At 37.1% G+C, this 24,467-nt stretch overlaps 1 protein-coding gene across 7 annotated transcripts in view; it reads right to left on the bottom strand.

Annotated features, from left to right (window-relative positions):
- Positions 1-24,467, bottom strand: part of PHYHIPL (phytanoyl-CoA 2-hydroxylase interacting protein like) — a 263,987-nt gene that overhangs the window by 54,810 nt on the left and 184,710 nt on the right. Inside the window, exon 1 of one of the 7 annotated variants that reach the window (XM_004476330.4) lies at positions 19,361-19,990. The exons of 2 other annotated variants lie outside the window; for them this stretch is intronic. In XM_004476330.4, the coding sequence (XP_004476387.1) occupies positions 19,361-19,466 (106 nt within the window). In that variant the 5' untranslated portion in view covers positions 19,467-19,990. Of the gene's footprint in view, positions 1-12,925; positions 13,015-19,342; positions 19,991-24,467 lie in introns of those variants that run through there. 4 more of the 7 variants (XM_071215802.1, XM_004476329.5, XM_058298883.2 and 1 more) reach the window with 4 other exon arrangements.

The following is a 24,467-nucleotide window of genomic DNA, read 5'->3' as shown; positions in this document are numbered from 1 at the left end:
GGAAATAAGTTCAATTTATGTTTCTAATTCAAATTGAGGACTACAAAGTTTTTATTTAAGCTTTTTATCTTATATTTGTATTTCCTTTCTCCCTTGCCTGTTTCTTAAGGGTACCAGGAATGATAGATTTAGAGTAATACTTATTCATTTTTTAATCCTACAATATGTAATAGTCTCAGAATTACAACATACTGCCAACAATGATTATTATTATAAACAGTTTTAAAGGGTTTCTTTCTTACTGTTTTTCCCTTAAGCATATATCTCCTAGGATGTAGTTCTAGTTGCTATGTTTTCAAGGCACATGGAATATTTCTTCTGTGATTATGTCACTAACTGGATACACTCTAAGAGTCATTTGTTTTTTTATCTTACATTTATAGGAATTTTTGTTGTTTTTTTAACTTTTCTTTTTTCCTGCAATCAAATTTATCCATTTTTTTTGTTATGATTTCTGGGCTTTGTATCATACCTTAAGGGCCTTCTATATTCCAAGATTATATATTTTTAAATATTATTTCAGGTTTTCTCCTTGAGTTTTTATGGTTTCACTTTCTAAATGTTTAAAATTTTGATCTGTTATGGAATAGGAATATTTGGAAAATTCACAAATATGTGGAAATTAAACAGCACATTCTTCAGCAATGGATCAAAGACAACTTTACAAGGGAAATTAGAAAATGTTTTGAGATGAATAAAAATGAAAGTATATCATACAAAAACTTACAGGATGCAGCAAAGGCACTATGCTCAAATTGAAACTCTGTAGCTATATATGCTAACATTTAAAAGAAGAAAGATCTCAAATCAGTAACCTAATCTCACATCTGGAAGAACTAGACAAACAAGAGCAAACTAAACCCAAAGTTAGCAGAAAGAGGGAAATAAAGATTATAGCACAGAAAAATGAAGAACAGAGAAACAACTGAGAGACTCAATTAACCTAAAGTTAATTATTGAAAAGATCAATATAAAATTGATCTTTTGATTGATCAATATAAACACACAAATTATCTAAACTGACTCAAAGAAAAATAGAATATCTCAACAGATCAATAATAAATGAAAGCCAGATGGCTTCATTGATAAATTTTTCCAAATGTTCAAAGATGAATTAACACCAATACTTCTAAAACTCTTCCAAAAAATTAAAGAGGAGGGAATACATCTTAAGTCATTTTACAAGGGCAGCATCACCCTAATTTCAAAGTCGGATAATAACAGCATACACAAAAAATTATAGAACAACATTCCTTACGAAAATAGATGGAAAAATCCTCAAAAAAATACTAAATGAAATCCAACAGCATATGAAACCGTATCCAACAGCATATGAAAAGAATTAAACACCATGACCAAGTGGGATTTAACCTAGGAACACAAGGGTGGTTCAACATAAGAAAATCAATGTAATATAGCACATTGACAGAATAAAAGAAAAAAAAAACCAAGATCAACTCAATTGATGCAGAAAAGGTATTTGACAAAATCCAGCACATTTCCTTGACAAAATACTCAGGAAATTAGGAATAGAAGGAAACTTCCTCAACATGATAAAGGGCGTTTATGAAAAAATCCACAGCTAACATTATACTCAATGGAGAAAGAGAGCATTCTCCTAAGATTAGTAACAAGGCAGAGATACCTGGTGTTTACCACTGCTACTCAACACTGTATTGAAAAAAATTTCGCTGGAGAAATTAAGATAAAGAAATAATTTCCCCATAATATGCAGTAGAGTACAACAGAAAGTAACTATTTTGCACTCTCTAAATGAAAATATGGGGCAATAAAAGTCATTTTAAAGGTAATTTAAGGGCAGTGGATGTGGCTCAAGTGATAGGGCCTCTGCCTACCATTTGGGAAGACCTGGGTTCGATCGATCCCTGGGGCCTCCTGGTGAAAAAGAAGAGAAAGCGTCCCCGGGAAGTGAGCCAAGTGCTCACATGATGAGCCAGTGCCTGCGCAAGTGAGTCACACAGCAAGATGATGACTCAACAAAAGACAGACTAAGGGGAGAGTCAAGGTGAAGTTCAGCAGAAACCAGGAACTGAGGTGGCGCAGCTGACAAAACCTCTTTCCATATCAGAGCTCCCCAGGATCGAATCCCAGTGAATCCTAGTGGAGAAAAAAATGAGAAGAGAAGACAAAAAGAGAAACCAATACAGAAGATCACACAGTGAATAGAGAGAGAGAGCAAAAAAAGCAGGGTGGGAGAGAGGGTAAGGTGGGAAAATAAATAAATCTTTAAAAAAATAAGTAATTTAAATAAATTCTGGTAATATAAATTTTTTTTTAAAGATTTGTTTATTTATTTATTTAATTCCCCCTCTCCCCCGGTTGTCTGTTCTCTGTGTCTATTTGCTCCGTCTTGTTTCTTTGTCCGCTTCTGTTGTCATCAGCGGCACAGGAAGTGTGGGCGGCGCCATTCCTGGGCAGGCTGCACTTTCTTTTGCGCTGGGCAGCTCTCCTTACGGGTGCACTCCTTGCGCGTGGGGCTCCCCTACGCAGGGGACACCCCTGCGTGGCAAGGCACTCCTTGCGCACATCAGCACTGTGCATGGGCCAGCTCCACAAGAGTCAAGGAGGCCCGGGGTTTGAACCGCGGACCTCCCATGTGGTAGACGGACGCCCTAACCACTGGGCCAAGTCCATTTCCCTAAATTATTTTTTTTTAAGATTTATTTTATTTATTTCTCTCCCTTCCCCTCCTCCCCCCAGTTGTCTGTTCTCTGTGTCCATTTGCTGTGTGTTCTTGTTTTTGTCTGCTTCTGTTGTCAGTGGCACAGGAATCTGTGTCTCTTTTTGTTGCGTCATCTTGCTGCCTCAGCTCTGCGCGTGTGCAGTGCCATTCTTGGGCAGGCTGCACTTTCTTTTGCTTTGGGCGGCTCTCCTTATGGAGCGCACTCCTTACTCATGGGGATCCCCTACACAGGGGACACCCCTGCGTGGCACGGCACTCCTTGCGTGCATCAGCACTGCACATGGGCCAGTTCCACACAGGTCAAGGAGGCCCAGGGTTTGAACCGCAGACCTCCCATGTGGTAGGTGGATGCCCTGTCTACTGGGCCAAGTCCGCTTCCCTATAAATTACATGATAACTTAAAATATAATGTTAATAAATAACATTAATTAACAAAAAAATTTGCAAACCTTTTTAAATTTAATGAAAATTATTCTTTTGGTCAAAATCCCTTTTTCTTTCCCTTTTCTTTCATCAACACACAGCTTTCTAAGGAGTCCTTTTTACTTAAATATAATATTTTTGACATTTCACAAGATTTCTGTGTGCTCAAAGAAAAGTAAATAATGATAAAGGAATGTTGATAGAAATGCTGGGCAACGAGCTCTGCAAACTCATGGGTAAATGACATAAATGCACCCTCACAGAGTGCTATTATAATTTCATTGTCAGCCAAATCACAATTTAGTTAACCTTTGACATGGCCTATATAGATAAAACTAAAAAATGTTAAGTCTTTGAATTTTCAACATTTGTATATATTTCCTCTCAAAAATTTCACAGGTAATTTTTGAAGTTATTCTTTAAGACAATTTATTTGATATCACATTTCACTGCCATTTGGTATTCTGTCAAATTCTTCTGAAGAAAACAATTAAGAACACTAGAGAAATTATAGAAAACTATTGTAGAAAAAATAATTATTCCAAGATTAATTTGTTTTATAAATTTAGATTTCAGATTTCATAAATATGACACATCTGCATTTTAAAGAATGTTGTAAATAAATAAATATACATATACTCACAATATATATATTATCTGTGTTAAATAGTATTATGCATGTATCTATCCAGGGAAATATATTTCAGATTTTTATTAAAATATTTTCACATAATGAAGCCAAGTGGTCTTTCTCAGAAAACAAATGTTGGAAAGTATTATTAGAGGCAAAAAAATTGCAAAAAAATTCCTTCAAACTAATATGAAGACAATGAAAAAAATTTCAATGGTTGCTAATCCATATGAAGGGCTTAGAAATATTTACAAATCTCTTAAAGTGACACTACTCGTACAATACATGGTGTGAATCTAAGAAAGGTGGCTAGATTGTATTTGGAACGTTTACCATTATTTCAACCTTAAATGTTATTACTGTAAATGTTATTAGAATTTCAATTAGTAAATGTTTTAGCAAAACAAGTAGGGTAAACAGTAAATTCCAGAACCACTGCTTTTTAATGAGGCTTTCCCTTTTTTTAATCTCTAAAAATAACAAAAAGAGCTACATCAAGCCCCAAGGAAATTAAAATCAGATATACTGAACTAATTGCATTAGAACTACATAAAAATATGCTCAAACACCCTGCCTTAGTAAAGTCTGAAAAGAGTTATACAAAAACTATATTTATTAAAATGGAAGACTTATCTAAGCTGAAACACAAGGAAACTCCAAAAAGAAATATTAAATGTAATTAAAAGACTATGTCTTAGCAGCGGACTTGGCCCAGTGGTTAGGGCGCCAGTTTACCACATGGGAGGTCTGTGGTTCAAACCCCAGGCCTCCTTGACCTGTGTGGAGTTGGCCCATGCGCAGTGCTGATGAGTGCAAGGAGTGCCATGCCATGTAGGGGTGTCCCCTGTGTAGGGGAGCCCCACGAGCAAGGAGTGCGCCCCATAAGGAGAGCCTCCCAGAGCGAAAGAAAGTGCAGCCTGCCCAGGAATGGCGCCGCACACACGGAGAGCTGACACAACAAGATGACACAACAAAAAGAAACACAGATTCCCATGCCGCTGATAACAACAGAAGCAGACAAAGAAGAAGATACAGCAAATAGACACAGAAAACAGATAACCAGGGTGAGGGGGAAGGGGAGAGAAATAAATAAATAAATAAAATCTAAAAAAAAAAAAGACTATGTCTTATTTAGGCTAGATCTTAATACCACAGTGAACACTAAAATGTGTAAGTTCAATGTCAAAAGAAAATTTTGAAAAACAAGTTCAGCATGAAAGCCTTAGAAATGATAGCCTTGGTAAAAATTTCTCTTTAGACTACAGTGTCATTTTCTGGCTGATTTGAGTTCCAGTAGTTCCTTTATTTAATGTACTGTAGATTATGTTGCCAAGAAGAGAAAATTAATCCAGTATGTTTCCAAAGAATACTCAGAAAAGCATACATTTAATTCTGTTGCCCATTAAAATAAGGGGGAGAAATCTATTGAGTACAAAGTTTAGGTCAATTATGTCTTTTCCTTCTGTGCTAAATGCCAAAAATAACCACACCCAAACAAATGTACTTACATCAAGTCATTTTCAAACACTCTTTCAGACACCACAAAAACCAGCATTCAAATTTATTTATTCAAATGAACAAATATATCAAATTTACATCTTTATCCTAAAACTCTCTGAGCCACAGATTTCTAACAGCCTTCTGGACATTTCCCTCTAGATATTCCATAGGAAATAATTTGTCCAGAAATGACTTTACTAGCTTCCTCTCAAGCCTACTCCTTCACATTCCCTTCACTGAGCAATTCTTACTTCATTTACTGATATCAGAATGTCCCCAATCTCCTAATCTGGCAAATTTAGCCACCCTCAATAATGCTTTTTCATATTTCACTCTTCTAGTTTGATCACAATGTCAAGAGATTTTTGCCTCAGAAATGTTGTTCAATTCTACCCTGATTCTTTTTTTTTTTTAAAGATTTATTTTTATTTATTTAATTTCCCCCCCTCCCCCGGTTGTCTGTTTTCTGTGTCTATTTGCTGCTTCGTGTTTCTTTGTCCGCTTCTGTTGTCGTCAGCTGCACAGGAAGTGTGGGCGGCGCCATTCCTCGGCAGGCTGCTCCCTCCTTCAAGCTGGGCGGCTCTCCCTATGGGTGCACTCCTTGCGCGTGGGGCTCCCCTATGCGGGGGACACCCCTGCGTAGCAGGGCACTCCCCGCGCGCATCAGCACTGCGCATGGGCCAGCTCCACACAGGTCAAGGAGGCCCGGGGCCCGAACCGCGGACCTCCCATGTGGTAGACGGACGCCCCAACCACTGGGCCAAAGTCCGTTTCCCTCTACCCTGATTCTTTATCTACCTTTTCTCAACAATTTTACTGATGATCCTTAATTGCCTAGTGGTTAAACTACCTGAGCTCAATATCTTAGTTCATTCCCAAAAACTGATGTGGGAATACTATCTTTTAAAATCAAATTATCTAATATCTCTTCTCTACTTTAGAGCTTCATCTTAGGTTATACTACCTACAGCAGTGGTTCTCCAAGTGTGGTTCTTAGATAGATATTATGATCAACTAAAAGTCTATTAGAAAAACAAATTCTTAGGCTCCATCCCAGATCTAATGAATCAGAAAACTTTGGGGGTGGGACCCAGCAATTTGTGTGAAGCTCACCAGTTGATTCTGGGGCCCAACAAATTTTGAGAACCACAGACCAATGATTTTAAATTGTTTAAAGAGAAATAATACAGGGGAAGCAGATATGGCTCAGGTGACTGTGCTCCCATCTAGCATGTGAAGGGTTGCTGGTTTGGACCCTGGTGCCTCCGAAAGAAGACAGCAAGCTGATGCAACAAGATAATATGACAAGAGATGTGAAGAGGAAAAACAGAATGAGATACACAACAAAGCAGGGAATGGAGGTGGCTCAAGCAATAGGCAACTCCCTCTCACATCAGAGGTCCCAAGTTGGGCTCCCGGTACCATCCAAAGAAATAAAGACAAAAAGACATAGCAAGTGAAAAACAACAAGGGTGTGGGAAGAAATAAATAAAATAAATCTTAAAAAAAACAACAACACAGAAGTAATTAAGGGTTCAGCAGACATCATTTAACTTCCTTTTTAACAATTATGAAAACATTTTTAAGTTGTGATACAAATAGCATACATTAAATTGTACCAGTAATATGTGATTTTTTGACAGATATCAAAATAAAACTTTGCCTGCGACTCCAGTGCACAAAATGGCACAATGTATAAAAAGAGCTTTTTAAAAAACTTGATGCAGCAAAATAAACTCATGTAAATTTTATAAACATATACCTTATTTACTTTGTGCTATGTTCAATTTGTTGCAGACAAGGCTCGTGTGCATACTTAGTCCTGCCTCTCATCAGAACAAATTAAAAAGATTAAGGCCTCACTATGCATTTATTTATTTTTACATATTTAAAAAAAAATTTAGACTACATAAATGTACATTAAAAATTTAGGGATTCTCTTATGTCCTGCTCCCTTCTCCTCCCACATTTTCCCAAATTAACAACATCCTTCATCAGTGTGGTACATTTGTTATAATTGATGACCTCATTTTGGAGCATTTCCACTAAGTGCGGATTATAGTTTATATTGTAGTTTACACTCTTTCCCGCACATTTTTTAAGTCATTGCAAGAAATGTAATGGCCTGTCATTGCAATGTCATTCAGAACAATTCCTAAGTCCTGAAAATGCCCCCAAATTACATGTTTTTCCTTCCCCCTCCCCTCAGAACCTCCAGTGGCCACCGCCTCCACATCAATGATAAAAGTTCTTCCATTGTTAGAAGTCTATAGTAGAATAACAGTAAGTCTACTCTAGTCCATCATTCATTCCCTAATCCTGAGGATTCTGGAATGGTGATGCCTACTCCGCCTCTAATTGAGAGGCAGTTTAGATTCCATGGGGCAGATGGATGGGTTTATCTTACTTACAATTGCAGACTCTTTGTTCCTTGGGTGGTCCTTGCTCATCATTTCCTTGTTAGTTGTACTGGGTGAGTTCAATGAACTGAAGAGTATGTGTGGCAATTTGTTGAGATTCAGGGTCCAACTGGTACATGAACAGCCCAAAGACTTAGGTCTCTTGGACATATATCTATCTACTCTAGTACTAACTATAGATTTAAATAGAAGGGGCAGAAGAGCCATGTGTAGGGAAACCACAACTGAGTCCAACTGTGTCACACTGGAGAGCATAAATGCCAAAGTAGGGTTCACTGGGACGGTGCCAAACTCCTGAGCTGTCTGCCCTGCCTATAGTGTCTAGATGTCTCCAGAGCCCTCAGGAGACCTGCTCTTTAAGATAATATTTACTTTGGCTTTACTGTACATTTAATTAATTGTTAATTGTCTATTTTTAGAGCAGTTTTAGGTATACAGAAAAATTGGGCTTCAAGTTTACAAATATCCACAAAGTCACACAATTTCCCCTACTATTAACATTTTTAGTGTGGTACTTTTGTTACAATTAATTAACCAATATTGGCACATTATTACTGACTCAAGTCCACAGTTCACATTAGGGTTCATTTTTTTTCTTGTACAGTTCTATGGATTCTGACTAATGGATAATGTCTTGTATCCACCATTACAGTATCATAATGAATAGTTTCACTGCCCTAAAAAGCCTCTGTGCTCCATGTATTCATCCCTCCCTGTTTTCCCCAATCTCTGGAAACCACTTATCTTTTTATTCTATGTAGTTTTGCCTTTTCCAGAATGTCATATACTTGGCATCATACAGTATGTAGCCTTTCTGTCTGGCTTCTTTCACTTAGCAATATGCATTTAGGATTTCTCCATGTTTTTTCATGGTCTGACAGTGCATTTCTTTTTACTGTTGAATAATATTTCATTGTATAGATGTTTATCTATTCAACAACTGAAAGACATCTTGGTTGCTTTCAGTTTTTTGACAATTATGAATAAAACTGCTAAAAATATTCACATGCAGATTTTTGTATGGACATGTTTTCAACTCATTCGGGTAAATACCAAAAAGCACAATTGCTAAATCGTATGGTAAGACAATGTTTAGCTTTGTAAGAAATTACCAGACTGTTTTCTAAAGTGTTTGTACCATTTTGCATTCCCCCATCAATGAATCAGTGTTCCTATTGCTCCACATCCTTGTCAGCATTTGGTATTATCGGTGTTTTGGATTTTAGCTATTCTAATGTGTGTGCAGTGGTATCTCACTGTTGTTTTAATTTGCAATTCCATAATGACATATGATGCTTAACATCTTTTCACATGCTCTTTGCCATCTGTGTATCTTTATTGTGAAGTATCTGTTCAGATTTTTCTCCTTTTTTAATTGGGTTGTTTGTATATGTAAGCCTTAGTTTTAAGAGTTCTTTACATATTTTGGTTATGACTCCTTTAGTGGATATGTGCTTTGAAAATATTTTCTCCCAGTCTGTGGATTGATTTTTATTCTCTCAACAGTGTCTTTCACAGAACAGGAGCTTTAATTTTAATGAAACCCAACTTATCAACTTTTTCTTTCATCTGTCACATTTTTTATATTATTTTGATATATTACAAAATCATCCCAAATCCAGGGTCACCTAGATTTTCTCCAGTGTTGTCTTCTAGAAGTTTCATAAAAGTTTGCATTTATCTATAGGTCTATGATACATTGTGAGTTGATCTTTGTGAAAGGTAGTGTTAAAATTCATAAAATTCATGTGTTTTTTTGCATGTGGATGATGGTCCAGCATAATTTGTTGAAAAGACTATCCTTTTTCCAATGAATTGGCTTTGCTTCTATGTCAAAGATAAGCGGTCTATATTTGGTTAGGTGTATTTCTGGGCTCTTTATGCTTTTCCATTGATCTATTTATCTATTCTTTTGCCAATGTCACAGTAGCTTTACAATAAGTTCGAAGTAAGATAGTGTCAGACCTGACTGTTCTTCAATATTGTGTTGGCTATTCTCTTTTATTTTCCTAATGTTATATAAAACTGAAAGGATGGGATAAAGGTATACTAATAAAATATTGCCTTGTTAGCGTTCTGCAAAATCACTTTAAAATTTAAATAAAGATTCTTTACTAACAGAACTAGAAGGTTTTAAATTTATTAAGAAAATAAAGCCCAAACTCTTAATCCTGGCATGATCTAGAGATAGCCTTAACTAGCTTTTCAAGCTTATTTTCCCAAGTATAATTCTTTCCTTCAGCAATATCAAATAGTATGTATTCTCAGAACATATGTCATTCCATGCCCCTAATATATTTTTTTTCTCTCTGCCAGAGATGCTCCTCTCTCACTTCTTCTCCTGGGAAATTTGTATTTTACTTTTGGTATCGAGAAAAATGTCCCTTCTTCAAAGAAATCATATGATAGACAAGACCGAATTAACCACTTTCTCTTCTATACTGTTATTGTACTTATCACATAGTAGTATATTTATCTATTAAGTATATTGTCTCCCTATTTGGACTGTGAATGGTTTGAATGCAGAATCCAAGTTACATTCATTCTTGGATTCTTTTTTCCCTTGTTAGCATAGACCCTAGAGTTGGAATGCATATATAACAAAATAGAATGCATATATCACAAAATAAAAATATCAAGCAAGTAAAAAATACAAAAAGAAACAGTAAAAATTATAACTGGTTAAGGCTACTACCTATAAATTAATTATTGAACATTAAAAGAATAGCACTGTCCTACAGACAGTGCTTCTTAAAGTGTGGTCAACTCACAAGTAATGGTCTGTAAACTATCTGTTACCAGTTGGTGATAAGATAAAAACTGTGTTTAAGCATTAAGAATCTTTTATAGAAATTTGACAGTGATTTTTATGTCTCCTGAATCTAATGATTAAAAAATTCATTTGTGTTTTATCATTTCAATTTTAATTTTATAGAGTTCACTATTATATTTTTATAAATTATCAAGTCAATGACAGATTGGAAGTTTTTAAAAAACTGATACTTTACCACAGATAGCTTGAGAATCCTAACACTAGACTACAGAAGATAAGATCTTGACTTTTTCAAGGAGAGTTTGGTTCAGAGGGAAGGCTGTTATATAAATACATAAATCTTTGTAATATGTTAACAATATAGCTATATGTATTTCTCAAAGTTCACGTCATCTTTGGTACCTCTTTTACATGGCTATTAATAGAATTGTAAGTGTACCTGGAAATACTGGTGGATAAGTAGCAGCTTTCTCAATTTATTTATATAAAAGATAGATTTCCATTTAAAACAAGGGCTTATCTCACTTCTTATCATACCCAATAGCACAGAGGACCACCCATCTCTGATTGACCCCACACAAAACTGGCCTATTGCCTGGTAAGGTTTTTCAGCTTTCCAAAGCTCTGAAGGATTTACATAATCCCAAAATTCAGTTAGTATATAAAAACAAAATGAGATTATAATTTTTTTCCAGAAAGTCTTCTTTTAATATTCTTATTCCTATCAAGAGAGATAAACTTATTTCCTCAATCTTCTGCATTAGATGTTACAAAACTTTTTTTTGTAAAGTGTCAGATAATAAATATTTAGGATTTGTGGACTATGTGGTCTGTCACAACTACTCAGCTCTACCTTTGTAGCAAGAAAACAGCCACAGACAATTTAAGCAAATGGGCATAACTGTCTTCAAATAAAACTTTACTTACAAAACAGCTTGTGGATTTGGCCCAAAGGACGTGATTTGCTGACTCCTGTTTTTTCTCATAGACATAACTGTAGAAATGCAGTCAATAAGAGCCTGTCATGTAGCAGATGCTCAAAATTATGATTATTTTCATTTATATCAGCTTTTTTAATTTTAAAGACTGATAAGATCAGCAACATTCATCTTTTAAAATTTTAAAAACTGATTCACCAGTGTGTTAGTCTGCCAAAGGGCTGCTGATACAAAGTACCAGAAATCTGTTGGTTTTTATAAAGCGTATTCATTTGGGATAAAATCTTACAGTTACAAGGCCATAAAAAGTTCAACTCAAGGTTGCTTCCGCACCAAAGTCAGTTGCCACATGTTAAAGCAAGATGGCACTGATCTCTGGCCAGTCTCTGCCATCCACTCTAGACTTCCTTTTCCCTTTGAGACTCTGGGCTCAGCTTCTTGAGGCTTTGTACTTGTGATCCTATGGTCCTTTTTCTCCTGGCATAGGGCTTGTTTCCTTCCAGGCTTCTATATCAGTCTTGGTTGTTCTGGTCTCTTCCCAATCTCAGTCTTAAACTATCAGGTAAAATGTCTCATCTTTCCTCAGGGCTTCAGCTGTTTGTGCCATCTCCTTTCTGTTACATGGCAGGATCAAAAATGAGAGCTCTCTCTTCCTGTGTGTCTGTCTTTGTGAGTGTCTGTTTATATCAGACCCAGAAAGGGGGTGGAGACACCCACTGATATAGCCAAATCAAAAGCCCTAATCTTTTTTTTATTTTTTTATTTTTTTTTATTGTATGATTCCTTTTTTTTTTTTTTTAATTTTTTTTATTTTTTATTGAATTTGTAATAATATTACATTAAAAATATATATGTGAGGTCCCATTCAACCCCACCCCCCCACCCCCCCTCTCCCCCCCCCCAACAACACTCGTTCCCATCATCATGACACATCCATTGGATTTGGTAAGTACATCTTTGGGCACCTCTGCACCTCATATACATTGGTTCACATCATGGCCCATACTCTCCTCTATTCCATCATGTAGGCCCTGTGAGGATTTACAATGTCCGGTGATTATGTAATCAAAGACACCTAAACTCAATTTAACACAATCAAAGGGTATCATACCCAGAGGAATAGGTTAGTTTACAAACAAAATCTTTCTTTCTTTTGGATTCATAAAATAATCTCAAACTGCCACAACCAACATTGATTTAGGCTTAGGAAATGAGATATTATTCTCCATGAAAATCAAAGCAAATATATTGAAAAATTGTTTCTGTTTTGTCTTTAATGGCTTATTTCTAGGGAAACCACAAGCCTTTGATACTATTAGTAGATAGCAACACTCCCACGGGCTATAGAAAACAAAAAGACAGATTTATTTATACTAATTGCCACAAACACTACAATAAATAGTATATCTCCAAAAATTACCACATAGCAGCCCCTTTTAAATGAACCACATATTTGGCTCAATTAGTCATAATATCACAAACAAAACTAACTACAATTCAGAGTATGATACTCTTCAACTCACATCTATTAAATACCTTCAATATGTGGAGCTCCTGTTTCCAATTTAACAGACCTGTATTGCAGATTTATTTAATCCTTGGGGTTCAAAGTTGGCCTTCCCCAGGATATGATCACTTCTTTCCTTCATGGATGAAATACGAAGTTCATAAGAAGTCACTCTAAAACTGAAGACAAATCCTAATCTTTCTTTTTTCGCCTAAGTTCTAGTCTCCCTAGTGGAATATATATTTCCATGAATGATTCTTCTCCCCATTCTAGAACTCTTCTCAGAACACAAGAAGAATTGAATGTATAAGTTCCTAAGGGGTTGTCTTAACTCAATGTTCTTTTGATTTTGTACTGAAGTCCTTCTAAAAAATGTCTCCTTAGACATCAACACTATCTTTCTGCAGATGACTCAGAAATCTCTACAAAATCCTCACTAAAGTGTCAAATGGTTAGTTTTTTGTTTTTGGTTTTTAATTGTAATGCTTTTCAAAGTATTATTGCTTTTGAAGAGTGGAAATCAAGAAAAATGAGTCTAAAAAGAATGTAGTAGGTAGTCTTCTGGGGATCCAAGTTGAAACAATAATGAGAAGGCAGAATATAATAGTTTCGGGAATACATTCATGAGAGAGGGAAGTGTCCCTGGAAAAAGGCTTAGGACATAGTTGGATATCCACTGACACCGAAAGTTTGAAATGTAAAAATTTAATGTTATCATACTGTATAACAGTATTTCCTTTCTCGTTCCTACGAATGATTTTTCTGATTACCCAGACTTAAAATCCTGAAGTTACTCCTGATAATTCTGCCTGCCTGAAAATCCAATCAATTATGAATTCCTGGCAATTATCCTTAAATTTTTTTTTATACCACTGCCACTTCTAATCCTTACCTACAGAGAATATACTAATGCTTATTACTTATTTTTCCTTCCTAGCCTCTTTAACTCTTCTGTACATATCTGCTAGGTTTTCCTCAAAGATTATTTTACTTCTCATATGTATAAATAAATGTGTGTGTCTGTATATGTAGCTTACTCATTATGTCATTTAGTTACAGGCTAGTAATAATAAAGTATTTTAAACAGTTAAAGAATGAGGCATATATTTTAGATTAGTAAATACAGAATTTGAATATTCAATAAAGGGCAAAAAGATTCTTATGGGGAAATTTAACAGAAATTGAAAACAAACACAAGAAAGACAAATTCTACAAAGTAAAATTTAAAATATATATCTACTAGGGTCAGAGAAAGGAAATAAAAAACTAGGAGGATTATACTTGCTGTGGCTAATAGTAAGGCCCAGATAAAATATAAATGTGATCAGGAAACCATACTTGCATAAGTTAGAGAAAAAAGCCAAATGGGCCTAAATGGGGGAACCTATCAGCAGAAATAAAACCAAGTGACTTGGAAGTTGCCTTGATAGTGATTCATGGGGAGTGAATTTCTGACCTGCCTACCTAGGCAACAAAGCAATTTGCTAGTGTTACTACTTATGACACATCAGTCACTCTACCACTGGAGGGAGTCTGGTCACATATCCTTTGATGTGGCTTTTACTCTAATAACTTCCTGATCTTTCCTGGGAAAGAATTAGAACCCCTACCAAGAATATGAATTGGTTTAACAGGACCTGATGTTTTCAAGCTTTTGTTTCTTTTGCACTTTAATTTACTTTTGTTGGGTTTAATACCCACTCATGAAAATTTACAGCATCTTTATAGTCTTATCTGGGTCATGTTGAATCCAGAGGTCACATGTACAAGTACAAATCTATCCTTAGGAAAAAAAATCACAAAGAAAAAAATTGTAAAGCAAGAACAGAAGAGGGCTCTGAGGAAAATACCTCTCCAAAGCAGGTATCAGTCGACAAGGAAATTACTGATGGTACAGTAAAATAGAAGGGATTAGAATAATACTTTAACTGTGATTTTAAAATGTATCATTCATTTATAGATCAGAATTTATTATTTCCACTAACTTCTCATGAAGTTGAGGTGACATAAGAAGGATATCCTAGCTAAATAGCATACAACTGGAAGTAATTATGAAAAACAACAAAGATATAAACATTAGCAAAAAAGAGACAGAAAGCAGTAGCTCAATTAAAGAATTATGTGGAGACTAAAACTCCATTCACAATAACAGTTAATATTATTCTCTGTTTTACATTAATAATTATGATAAATTCATGTCATATTATTTCATTTAATTATTTCAGTAATCTTACAGAATAGGCACTATTATATCCATTTTATATGAGAAATCTTGAAGCTAAAATAGGTTTGGTAATTTGCTTAAGGTTTCACATATGAAAGACTTATACTCTAACAAAGGTCTGCCTGATAGTATTACCACTATGCTGCGTGCCAGTGAAAATGAGTGATGACTTACATTCTTTTAATAAAAACTATTAAAGGTAACAATTTTGGGTATCCCTCTTAAATGTTTGCTTCAGAAAATGTCATTGAGGATTATCTAATACAGCACTGTGCTACTAGGCATTTATACTACTTTGTTTCTAAAGTTAAAATTTGCTTGACCTATCAATAAGCATAAACAAGAAGTCCTAACTGATTTATAACTCAAAGAGATATGATAAAGTTCAAATTCAAAGGAATCTATCCTTTTAAATATGTAAAAGAGAGAAGACCTTTTGTTTGTTTGTTTTCATTTACCCCAAAGAACTATGGTTAGAGACAAAGACAGGGAAATCTAGTAGTTTCTACCTATGTAATTTCTTTAAAATGTGATCTCTTGCTGACTAGCATCATAAACACCAGAAAGCATATATAAGGTAGTCATAAATGCCCTAGCCATAGAAGTAATACTTACGAAAGCTGGGACACCTTAGGGGGATATTAATTTTGCATTTTTTCTCTATTATAACAACGGTACAGGGAGCTTAGATGTACACAAGGCAATATATAGATAAATCCTTACTTTTCAGTAGGGAAAGGAAGATGGAAATATGTATATGCACGAAAAAATGGCAAAGAGAAGCAGAATATAGAATTCTGTAGGGGTAAGGCTGTTTTGTATTGTCACAGGTCAGTGAGGGTCTGAAGTAGTTAAATGAAGGAACAGCCTGGCCATGGGTCCCCAAATTAATAATGCTTTCATATGAGAAATCAAGGTTTTTCATTTTTTAAAAAAGCTACAACTAAAACACATCATGTATGCAAGTTAAGTATATTTTAGCACAGCAGATATGGAGAAACAGAAACACTCCTACTTAAAATAGGGATAAGGGAAACCACCAACATACAGCACATCTTCAGAAGGTTTCCTAATAATCTATCCAGAATCTTCATTTTAAACTACAAATATAATAATACCTAGGCAGCCACCCTGTACAAGCAACAAAAGTGCACATGCCCAGGAAGGACGATCCATAAAATGAGTATGTATGTGTAATAACCCTTTGCATAATTTTAAAAATCCAATTATAGGACCAGATTAATCCTGTCCCATATTCTTTGGAGACTATTAATACTTTGAGAAATTATGAAAAAAAACATTATGAATTGTTACTAATAATGTTGACATATTAATTCATACTAAAATATGTAAGTAACAGATAGAAAAGAACATAAAAGAGGAGACCCAAAAAAACAGAGGAGACACAGTTATGCTCACCAGCAGCTACAGCTCTTAGTTAATGCAATATGTAAAACCAATATAAAATAATATAAAGATCTACAAGTGGAGAAGGTAAAAGGAACTGTACATTTAACAATTAATTACATTGTATTTCCCCTATTCTATTTCTTTATTTCACTTTCAAGGATTAATATTGCTTCCATTTTTTACCACCACCAAATTAATAGGTGACTTTTAAAAAGATAAGACAAATGTATATCTATGACCATAAAATTATGAAAATATAGGTCCAATTATGTATTTAAGCAAATAAATGGTTCTATGACATATACTGCCCCTTTATTATTTTTCTGTAATTTATATTTACAGAAGTAAAATAATGGGTATGAGAGGAAGAAGGGTAGTGAAAGGAAGGAAGTGAAGTGAACAAAGAATATCTAGTTGAAATTTTGCAATTTCTCATAAAATTATATTAAGGTTTGGTTGACAAAGTCAATATACCTTATAAATTGTTTTTACAAAATCAATTATATCTCCCTCCCCAAATTATTCCTATGAAGCCAAATTAACATTTTTCTTTTTAGTTAGGCCAGTAAAAAAAAAAAATTATTTGGAAAATGGGGGAAAGAACAGAGCTTGCTGAGAAATAGGAGAGAAAGATGGCAATACACACCACGATGTGGTGCGGGCTCATCTAGGCATAGAGTGTCTGAGTTAACATTTTTGGAATTGACAAGTGAAATAGGATTGCCAAGGGAAAAAAAGTTTACATTTAACAACCTCTCTACATAAGTTATTTCTGAAATTTTTACACATCTTCTAATATAAGAGTTAGCACTTCGTTGTTATAAGCTAGTTTATAAAATGAAACCCTTCTGAATTAGTTGAATCAATCTGAAATGTTATAAGTAGCAATTTCACAGATATTGCTTAGTGTTAGTGTCCCATCCCCAATTAAATGTTACATAATTTGCTCTTTTTTGCAGGATTCACAATGTGAATAGAAAAACTAACTAAAGTTGTCAGAATAAAATAGGTGGTACTCTAGATGAGACCAAAGTTAAGTCTGGCATTAAATTTTGCATTCTATATCATTAACCTGGTAAACTTTATTTTTTTTTAATTTATTTTCCCTAGTATAATTTAAAATGTGTGGGAATGCAATTTTAAGTGCTGAGATTACTGGATTATGAGGGGCAACAACAATGAATTATCTATTTTTAATTACTACAGAAATGAACATTTCATAAATCGCTGAAGTAAAAAAATGAAACCCATCTTTATTAGACTATTAGTTTTCTCTCAAACCAATTTAAGAAAATTAAAAAGCTTCCAACTTACAAAGGTAACGTTACAAAAGATATTCCATGTAAGTATAAACTAAAACCCAACCAACTTTATTTGTGGTATATTAAAAAATAATCTTTATAGTCTAACATTATAAAATGATATAACAAAACAATGTATTTTTTATGTGCCCTAAATATATGCACCTACTACTTATGGGGACCAAAATAGTCTAAGAATAAAGAAAATATAAGCAGCCTATTTATTTATGCATTCATACTACATCTATTTCCCAGAAATTATTGAAAGTGGCCTTGGTTTCAAAGGGTAATTACTTTGTTTCCTAAGTCTATTAGTCATACAAGAATTCAGTGCTCATTTGGCCTAAACGAACCGAAAAGCAACACCTAGCCAAGTTAATACTATTTAAATGACTTTGGAAAGAAAACCTCTGCTCTCTATCTGGATTACACAGTGATCAATTTTAAGACCTTATTGCAAAAATATTAACATCTCTACATAACAGTGGTGAATAATTGTTTAAAATAATCCTCTCTATGTACAGTTAAAAATTAATTTTATATATAGCTAAAATTGTTCAGCGTCCTCTTGACAAAATGTAAATTGTTTCTTCTTTGTCAGACGTACAATTTTACAATTATTTGGCCAGTCAGCTACTAATCAGATTATTTCTTTACAAATGAAACTCTCTTCCACATTCCTAAAACAGCATTGGGATTCTTCAACTAACCCAGAAGCACTTCACCCACATTGCACACCCAACTAGCGTTCCTGAACGCTCACACCTGTGTTCAATTTCCTTTAGGAGACAGCCAACTTTAAGAATAGATTAAAACGACCTATCATACACAATGGAGAGTACTCGCTGCCTATTCTGAATCACAACAGGTATTTCAGGCAATTTTTACAGATTTCTGACAGTTTCAGAATCACAGTCTAGATCCACGAAGCTCGCGCCTGTCCTTGGTGCTGAAACAATTTTTTTCTGTCCTTTCACTGGAAAACTGTCATACCAATCCCATTTTGAGGGGAATTAAAAGTCTTCTAAATTTGACGAGTCTGAGATGGGAGGTTTAAAAAAGATACTGGTAAGGGAAGAGGATGCTAACTAGTTGTTTGCGGGGGAGAGGGGGGAGGAGGGGGGGGAGTGCCTGAAGCACCCAGAGGGCATTTTCCTCTCAGGGCCCGGAGACCCGGAAATCGCGACTGCGGCAAAGATTAGAGACGTTTCGTCCCGGGCAGGAGCTACGCCGTCCGGGAGCGGCGCCCTCGCCGGGCCGCTCCTCGCCTAGGGCTGGGCGGGCGAGGGGCGTCACGGCCGGGAGCCACCGCGACTTTCCGCGCCAACGTGCGAGCCCGGGGGCCCTTTTGTATCTGGGGTCTGCTGGGAAGGTGTGGTGGGCGGAGGGGAGCCCGCACCTGTATTTATTTGCACGGGGGGAACAACAAAAGACCCTGCCGCCAGGGAGGGCAGCGTCCACCGAACCGAAGCGGCCGCGGCGCCTCGACGCGGGTTCGGCCCTCTCCTCACCTTCCCAGCCGCTCTTACCGTCCCGGTCGCATAGCTGAATGGCCTCCAGGCTGAGGTTTTTGATCACCTCCTCACAAGGGCTGGTGGGGCTGTTGAGGGCATGATCCAGGCGCGGAACCTCCATTTTTCCAACCCCCTCTCAAGCCCGCCTGCTTCGTTTCCAATCTCTCTAGGCGGGCCGGGTGGGAGAGAAGGGCGGGAAAGGGAGGACGAGTTGCTGAGAGAGGGGAGGAGGCCTGGCACGCCGCGCTGAGGAGCCAAGGCTTAGCCGCCTGGCTGGAGAGCCGCGGCCGAGGCGACCGCGGTAATAAGAGCTCGAGGGAGAGTGCGACTCTGAGCGACCGACCGAGACTCCGCGCGAGGGCGGGAGACGCGCGTTCTCGGCGGGGAGGAAGCGCGGCGCGCTGGGAACGTGAGGTAGAAGGAGGGGCGCGCGCACGCGCGCGGACGGACGCGCCCACTACTGGTGCGCGGCGCCTGCCCCATTCTCCCTTCCCTCGCAGCACCCGCACCCACACACTCTTCCTCCAGCACGCACGCGCCCCCGGCTGCCTTCGCGCCGCAGCCCCGCACGTTTGGCATCCGGCAGCGGAGCGCGCGGGACTGTGCCACGCGCAGCGCGCTCTGTTCGCCCTCTCTCCTGGACATGGCGGTTTGGCGTTTTGTCCTTCCTCACAGTTAGGCGGAGCCCAAGTTGGCACTGAGGTGATTGCACCGGTAGGCGAAGGCGAGCAGGTTGGCTGTTTCTCAAAGATTGGAAAAATAAGGGCCCAGACCCTTTCTATTGGGGGGTACAGCAATCAGCGGTCTTCCCGCCCTTTCAAGGTCCTGGGTCATTTGCTGCCCTAACCCTGCTTGTTAAGGCAGAAATACCTGCATCCCTGTGAATAACGAGGCGGATGATCTGGGGAGTTTAGGAATAGGATTTTGGCCATCCCAAAGGAGGGGCAAACATGGAAATTCTTAATTGCCAGAAAGGTGAAGGAATGAGAAGGTGCCAGCCAACCTGCTGGGAAGGAAGCAGACAGGCTTCAGAGCTGGAGAGCCACTGGCATCAGAAGAACTTCCCAATTAGCTTCATTCAACAAATAAGTATTGCATGCTTAACTGTTCAGGCATTGTTCTGGACGCTAATGAAGGCGGGGGAGGAGGGGGTGTCAGAAGAGCCCCAGGACTTATGGATATGGAAGGAACGTCTGTTGTATGTTGCTACAATAGAAAATAACTGTTGTTGACCCGTGCATCCTCCAGTAACCCTGCACTTGTATGCCTGTGCCCATTGCTTTTAATGGCACATAAGACTCTGCACTGCACTTACTGGGCGTGCAAATATTTAAAAAATAAAATAGAAACCGCTCACAGCCGATTGACCTTTGCTCCCATTTACTTCACTGGAATAGTTTCTAGTTTTGCTGCTATCCTACGATTAAAAAATAGTACCCTACGCACTTTTTAGTGTGTATGCTTGTTGGGAATTCAAGGTCCTTTATTGATTTTCCAATTTCAAACGTGAATGTTAACTAATGAAGTAACAATCTACTTATAGATTGATATATGCTACCCTTTTCAGTCACATCCATTCAGCCACAACATGACTAAATCTAGTTAACTGAAGCCTCATAAAATGTAAGAACTAACTTAAGGTAAAATAAGGCTTCCGGAAAACTTGGCACAACTGTGAATTGATAAAAATCTGGGGATGATAATTAGGTATTTTAAAGTGAAACGCCCTTTAAGGAACTTGGTTAATAACAAAGATTATCTCCTTGCAGTTTAAATCTTTTGTCAAGACAAGGGTGTCTCCAAGAAAAGGGTAAATTATTACCTGTCAAGAGCTATGACAATAAGACTCTTATTGGTAAGTTTTCTGTGCTCTAAAGCCTGACTCTGTAGGATGAGAAATTGATATGGTCAACCCAGCCTCAATGGATTCATCTTTAAGGGTAGTCTCAAATTTCTAAATCTCAAAAGGAATTGTGTAAACTAGAATACCAATTTACTGATTTACAAGTGATAAATATAACTCATGCGTATAATTTCTATAGTAATACAAATATTTATTAAGTACCTGTTATGTCCAGGACAATATGCTAGGTTTTGGAAATCTGGAGTTCAAATGTATCAGGAAAAATAGACATTGAAAAAGTAAAATTATGATGGGTGTTATAAAAGAGGAAATATGAGAGCTGTGGCAGTACACAGGGGTCCTAAGGTAGTCTGATTAGTCAAGGAAAGCCTCTAAAACAGGAGTTCTTAACCAGGAGTCCATGAGCTTGAACTGAATTCAAAGAAACATTATTCTTATGGGGATGTGTTGGTGTAGGTGTGATATATTTATTAAATAATACACAGTATAGTGTGGACTTAATAAGGGGTCCGGTGTTTTCACCTGCCTGGCAAAGTGGTCTGTGGAGCAAAAAGGGTTAAGACCCCCTGCTCTAAAAGGATTTTATCTTAATGGAACGGAAATTTATTGAAATGCTTTAAATTGGAAATTGGCATGATCAATTTGTAGGCCAGAATATTTGTGTAATGGCAAAAGGGAGTAATGATTTTTTTTTTAAGATTTGTTTTTATTATTTATTTATTTATTTCTCCCCTGACACACACCGCGTTGTCTGCTCTCTGTCCATTCACTGTGTGTTCTGTGTCCACCTGCATTCTTGTTAGCAGCACCAGGAATCTGTCTGTTTTTGTTGTGCCATCTTGCTGCATCAGCTCTCCATGTGTGCGGAGCCACTAATGGGCAGGTTGTGCTCTTTTTACGTGGGGTGTCTCTTCTTGTGGGGGCATACTTCTTGTGCTTGGACTCCCCCACGTGGGGGGACACCCCTGCATGGCACAGCACTCTGTGCATCAGCACTGCGTGTGGGCCAGCTCACCACACGGGTCAGGAGGCCCTGGGTTTGAACCATGAACTTCCCATGTGGTAGGCAGATGCTTTTATCAGTTGAGCCAAATCCGGTTCCCAGGAGTAACGCTTTGAAAATTATTAATGTGGCTTTCTAGGTATAAAACCTATACACTCCAAGGCACCTTTCTCCTGAGGAATTGGATTGTTATATAAAAAATACAAAGAGGAAGTTAATATTTGACTTTTTATATTCAAGATAGGATATTTTTAGCAAGTTGCTAAACTTCAAAGCAAGGCATTATCAAGAGATAAAATAAAAATTTATTTATAATTTAACCTATCAAGGCTAGGCCTGGTGGACCACATGAAGGCATTTCTCCCATTGTATCCTAGTCTACTTTAAGGCTTAGGCTTGAGATGATATCAGGAAGATTCTAGCCCATGAGGTAGGTGAAGGAAATTCTATTCTCTTTTTATAGAGAATTATGTAAAAGAGACCAAAGGACTCCTGGAGGGCAGCCAACAGCATTTTTATTCGCTCTGCATTGAGGAGGTGGGTGATGGGTTGTGGCTTTAGAAACAACCAAATAGTCATGAGAAAAGTCAAGGGCAAAGGAATTTCTGCCCTAGTTCTCCCTTCTCTGGGAAGGGGAGGATATCACTTGGCCAGCTGGAGAGGTAACCACTTTCAAATGTATCATAGATGGGCAGAGAGAGGACAAGAGTTTACTTTCCAGACTGTTGAAAGTTTCTGTGTATGCAGAAAGTAGCTGAGTTGAGAGCCAGAAGGCCTGCCAAGAAGCCTAATATTAAAGAGCAAGGTGATGAGCCTCTAGTAAAGACTGTGGGATGCACCTTCTCGACCAGGGCTGTTTAGAGTACCAAAAGGTGAACCCAGTCAGTCAGAGAGGACTACCATGACCTGACAAAACTGAAAAAGCACCAACCATGAGTTCCTCTAGCCATCAACTCTAAGTACAAGACCAGAAGCAACTAGGCATATAAGGATGTTGCCACAGCATCCAGAGGATGCAGAAGACACCATTCAAATCCAAAGACCTTTTGTCTCAATGCCTCAAGGTAATGGAAGCATTCCTCCCCTCATAGTCTCAAATACCATCTAAAGTAGGATCTAGGGGGAAAAGTAGAAATCTGAGAAACTGAAGCTCTTACCTAAAGAAATTGAATTTTACTTGAAGAAACTGATTAAAATACTAAACAGTGGTTCCTGGATTAGACTCATATCTCAGTGAATAAGATTTAATTAATATGACCAAATCAGTTGTAGATCAAATGAAAGTTCTACTTTTCCTTTTCATACCCAAGTTGCAGTGTAAATGCAAGCCCTATATACTTACATGACTTAATTTTTACCCTGAAGTGTCCACCAGTACAGTAAAAATCATAACAAACATTCAAATCACCACTCAAATGGGATGTTCTCTAAAAAGATGATTCTCTCTGCCAAAACCTTTTTTGTTTTATTTCCATGGGTCTTTATAGTTCTCTTAATGACAAAACATTATGATTTTCTAAGTTGTTAATGTACATAAAGATTCAGACTCAGATTTGAAATGGACCTTAAATATGTACTAATTCAATCCATTATCCAATGTTGAATCCCTAGACAAGAAGTTGTTTATCTCCTAATAAACAGCAAATTAAAATCCTCATGAAGTAATCCAAGGTCGTCCTTATTCTGAACCAAAACCTGTCTCCCTATAACATCAATACAAAAGCCCTAATTTTCCCCTCTGTTGGTCATATGCAATAATGATAGCCTTTTTTCCTACTCCTGCCCATATATGTTCAATTCTGTAACTAAAAACTATTAATAGTTCTTTCAAGCATTTCTGATATCACATGATTTTGAGTCCAATCATTCTGGACTCTCACCTTGGATAGCTCCAATTGTTCTAAGAGTCCATAGGTGAACAAACTAGGTGTGGAAATATAATAACATAAAAGGGAAAATACAGTGGGCTACCGTCATCTTTGTTCTAAATGCCAGACATCTGTAATGCAGCCCAGGAGCACATTAGCTTTTCTGAAAGTGACATCATTCTGCTCACACATTCTGAGCTTGCAATCCCATAAAAACTTATACTCATTCCCCAACATGTCTTATATCCCCCATGATGGTGTAAATTTTAAGCACATATTATGGTATCTGCACAGCAAAATAGTTTACAATTTGCTGAATTATTTGGTTGAACTTCAGTACTCTGAACATGTTTAATTATATTGCTGTAACTAACCTAGGATTTTATC

This window comes from Dasypus novemcinctus, chromosome 6 (assembly GCF_030445035.2).
Source record: "Dasypus novemcinctus isolate mDasNov1 chromosome 6, mDasNov1.1.hap2, whole genome shotgun sequence".
In the NCBI taxonomy this organism is placed as follows: Eukaryota; Metazoa; Chordata; class Mammalia; order Cingulata; family Dasypodidae; genus Dasypus; species Dasypus novemcinctus.
The sequence above is the reverse complement of the archived record's forward strand: the minus strand, read 5'-3'. Positions and strand labels throughout refer to the sequence as shown.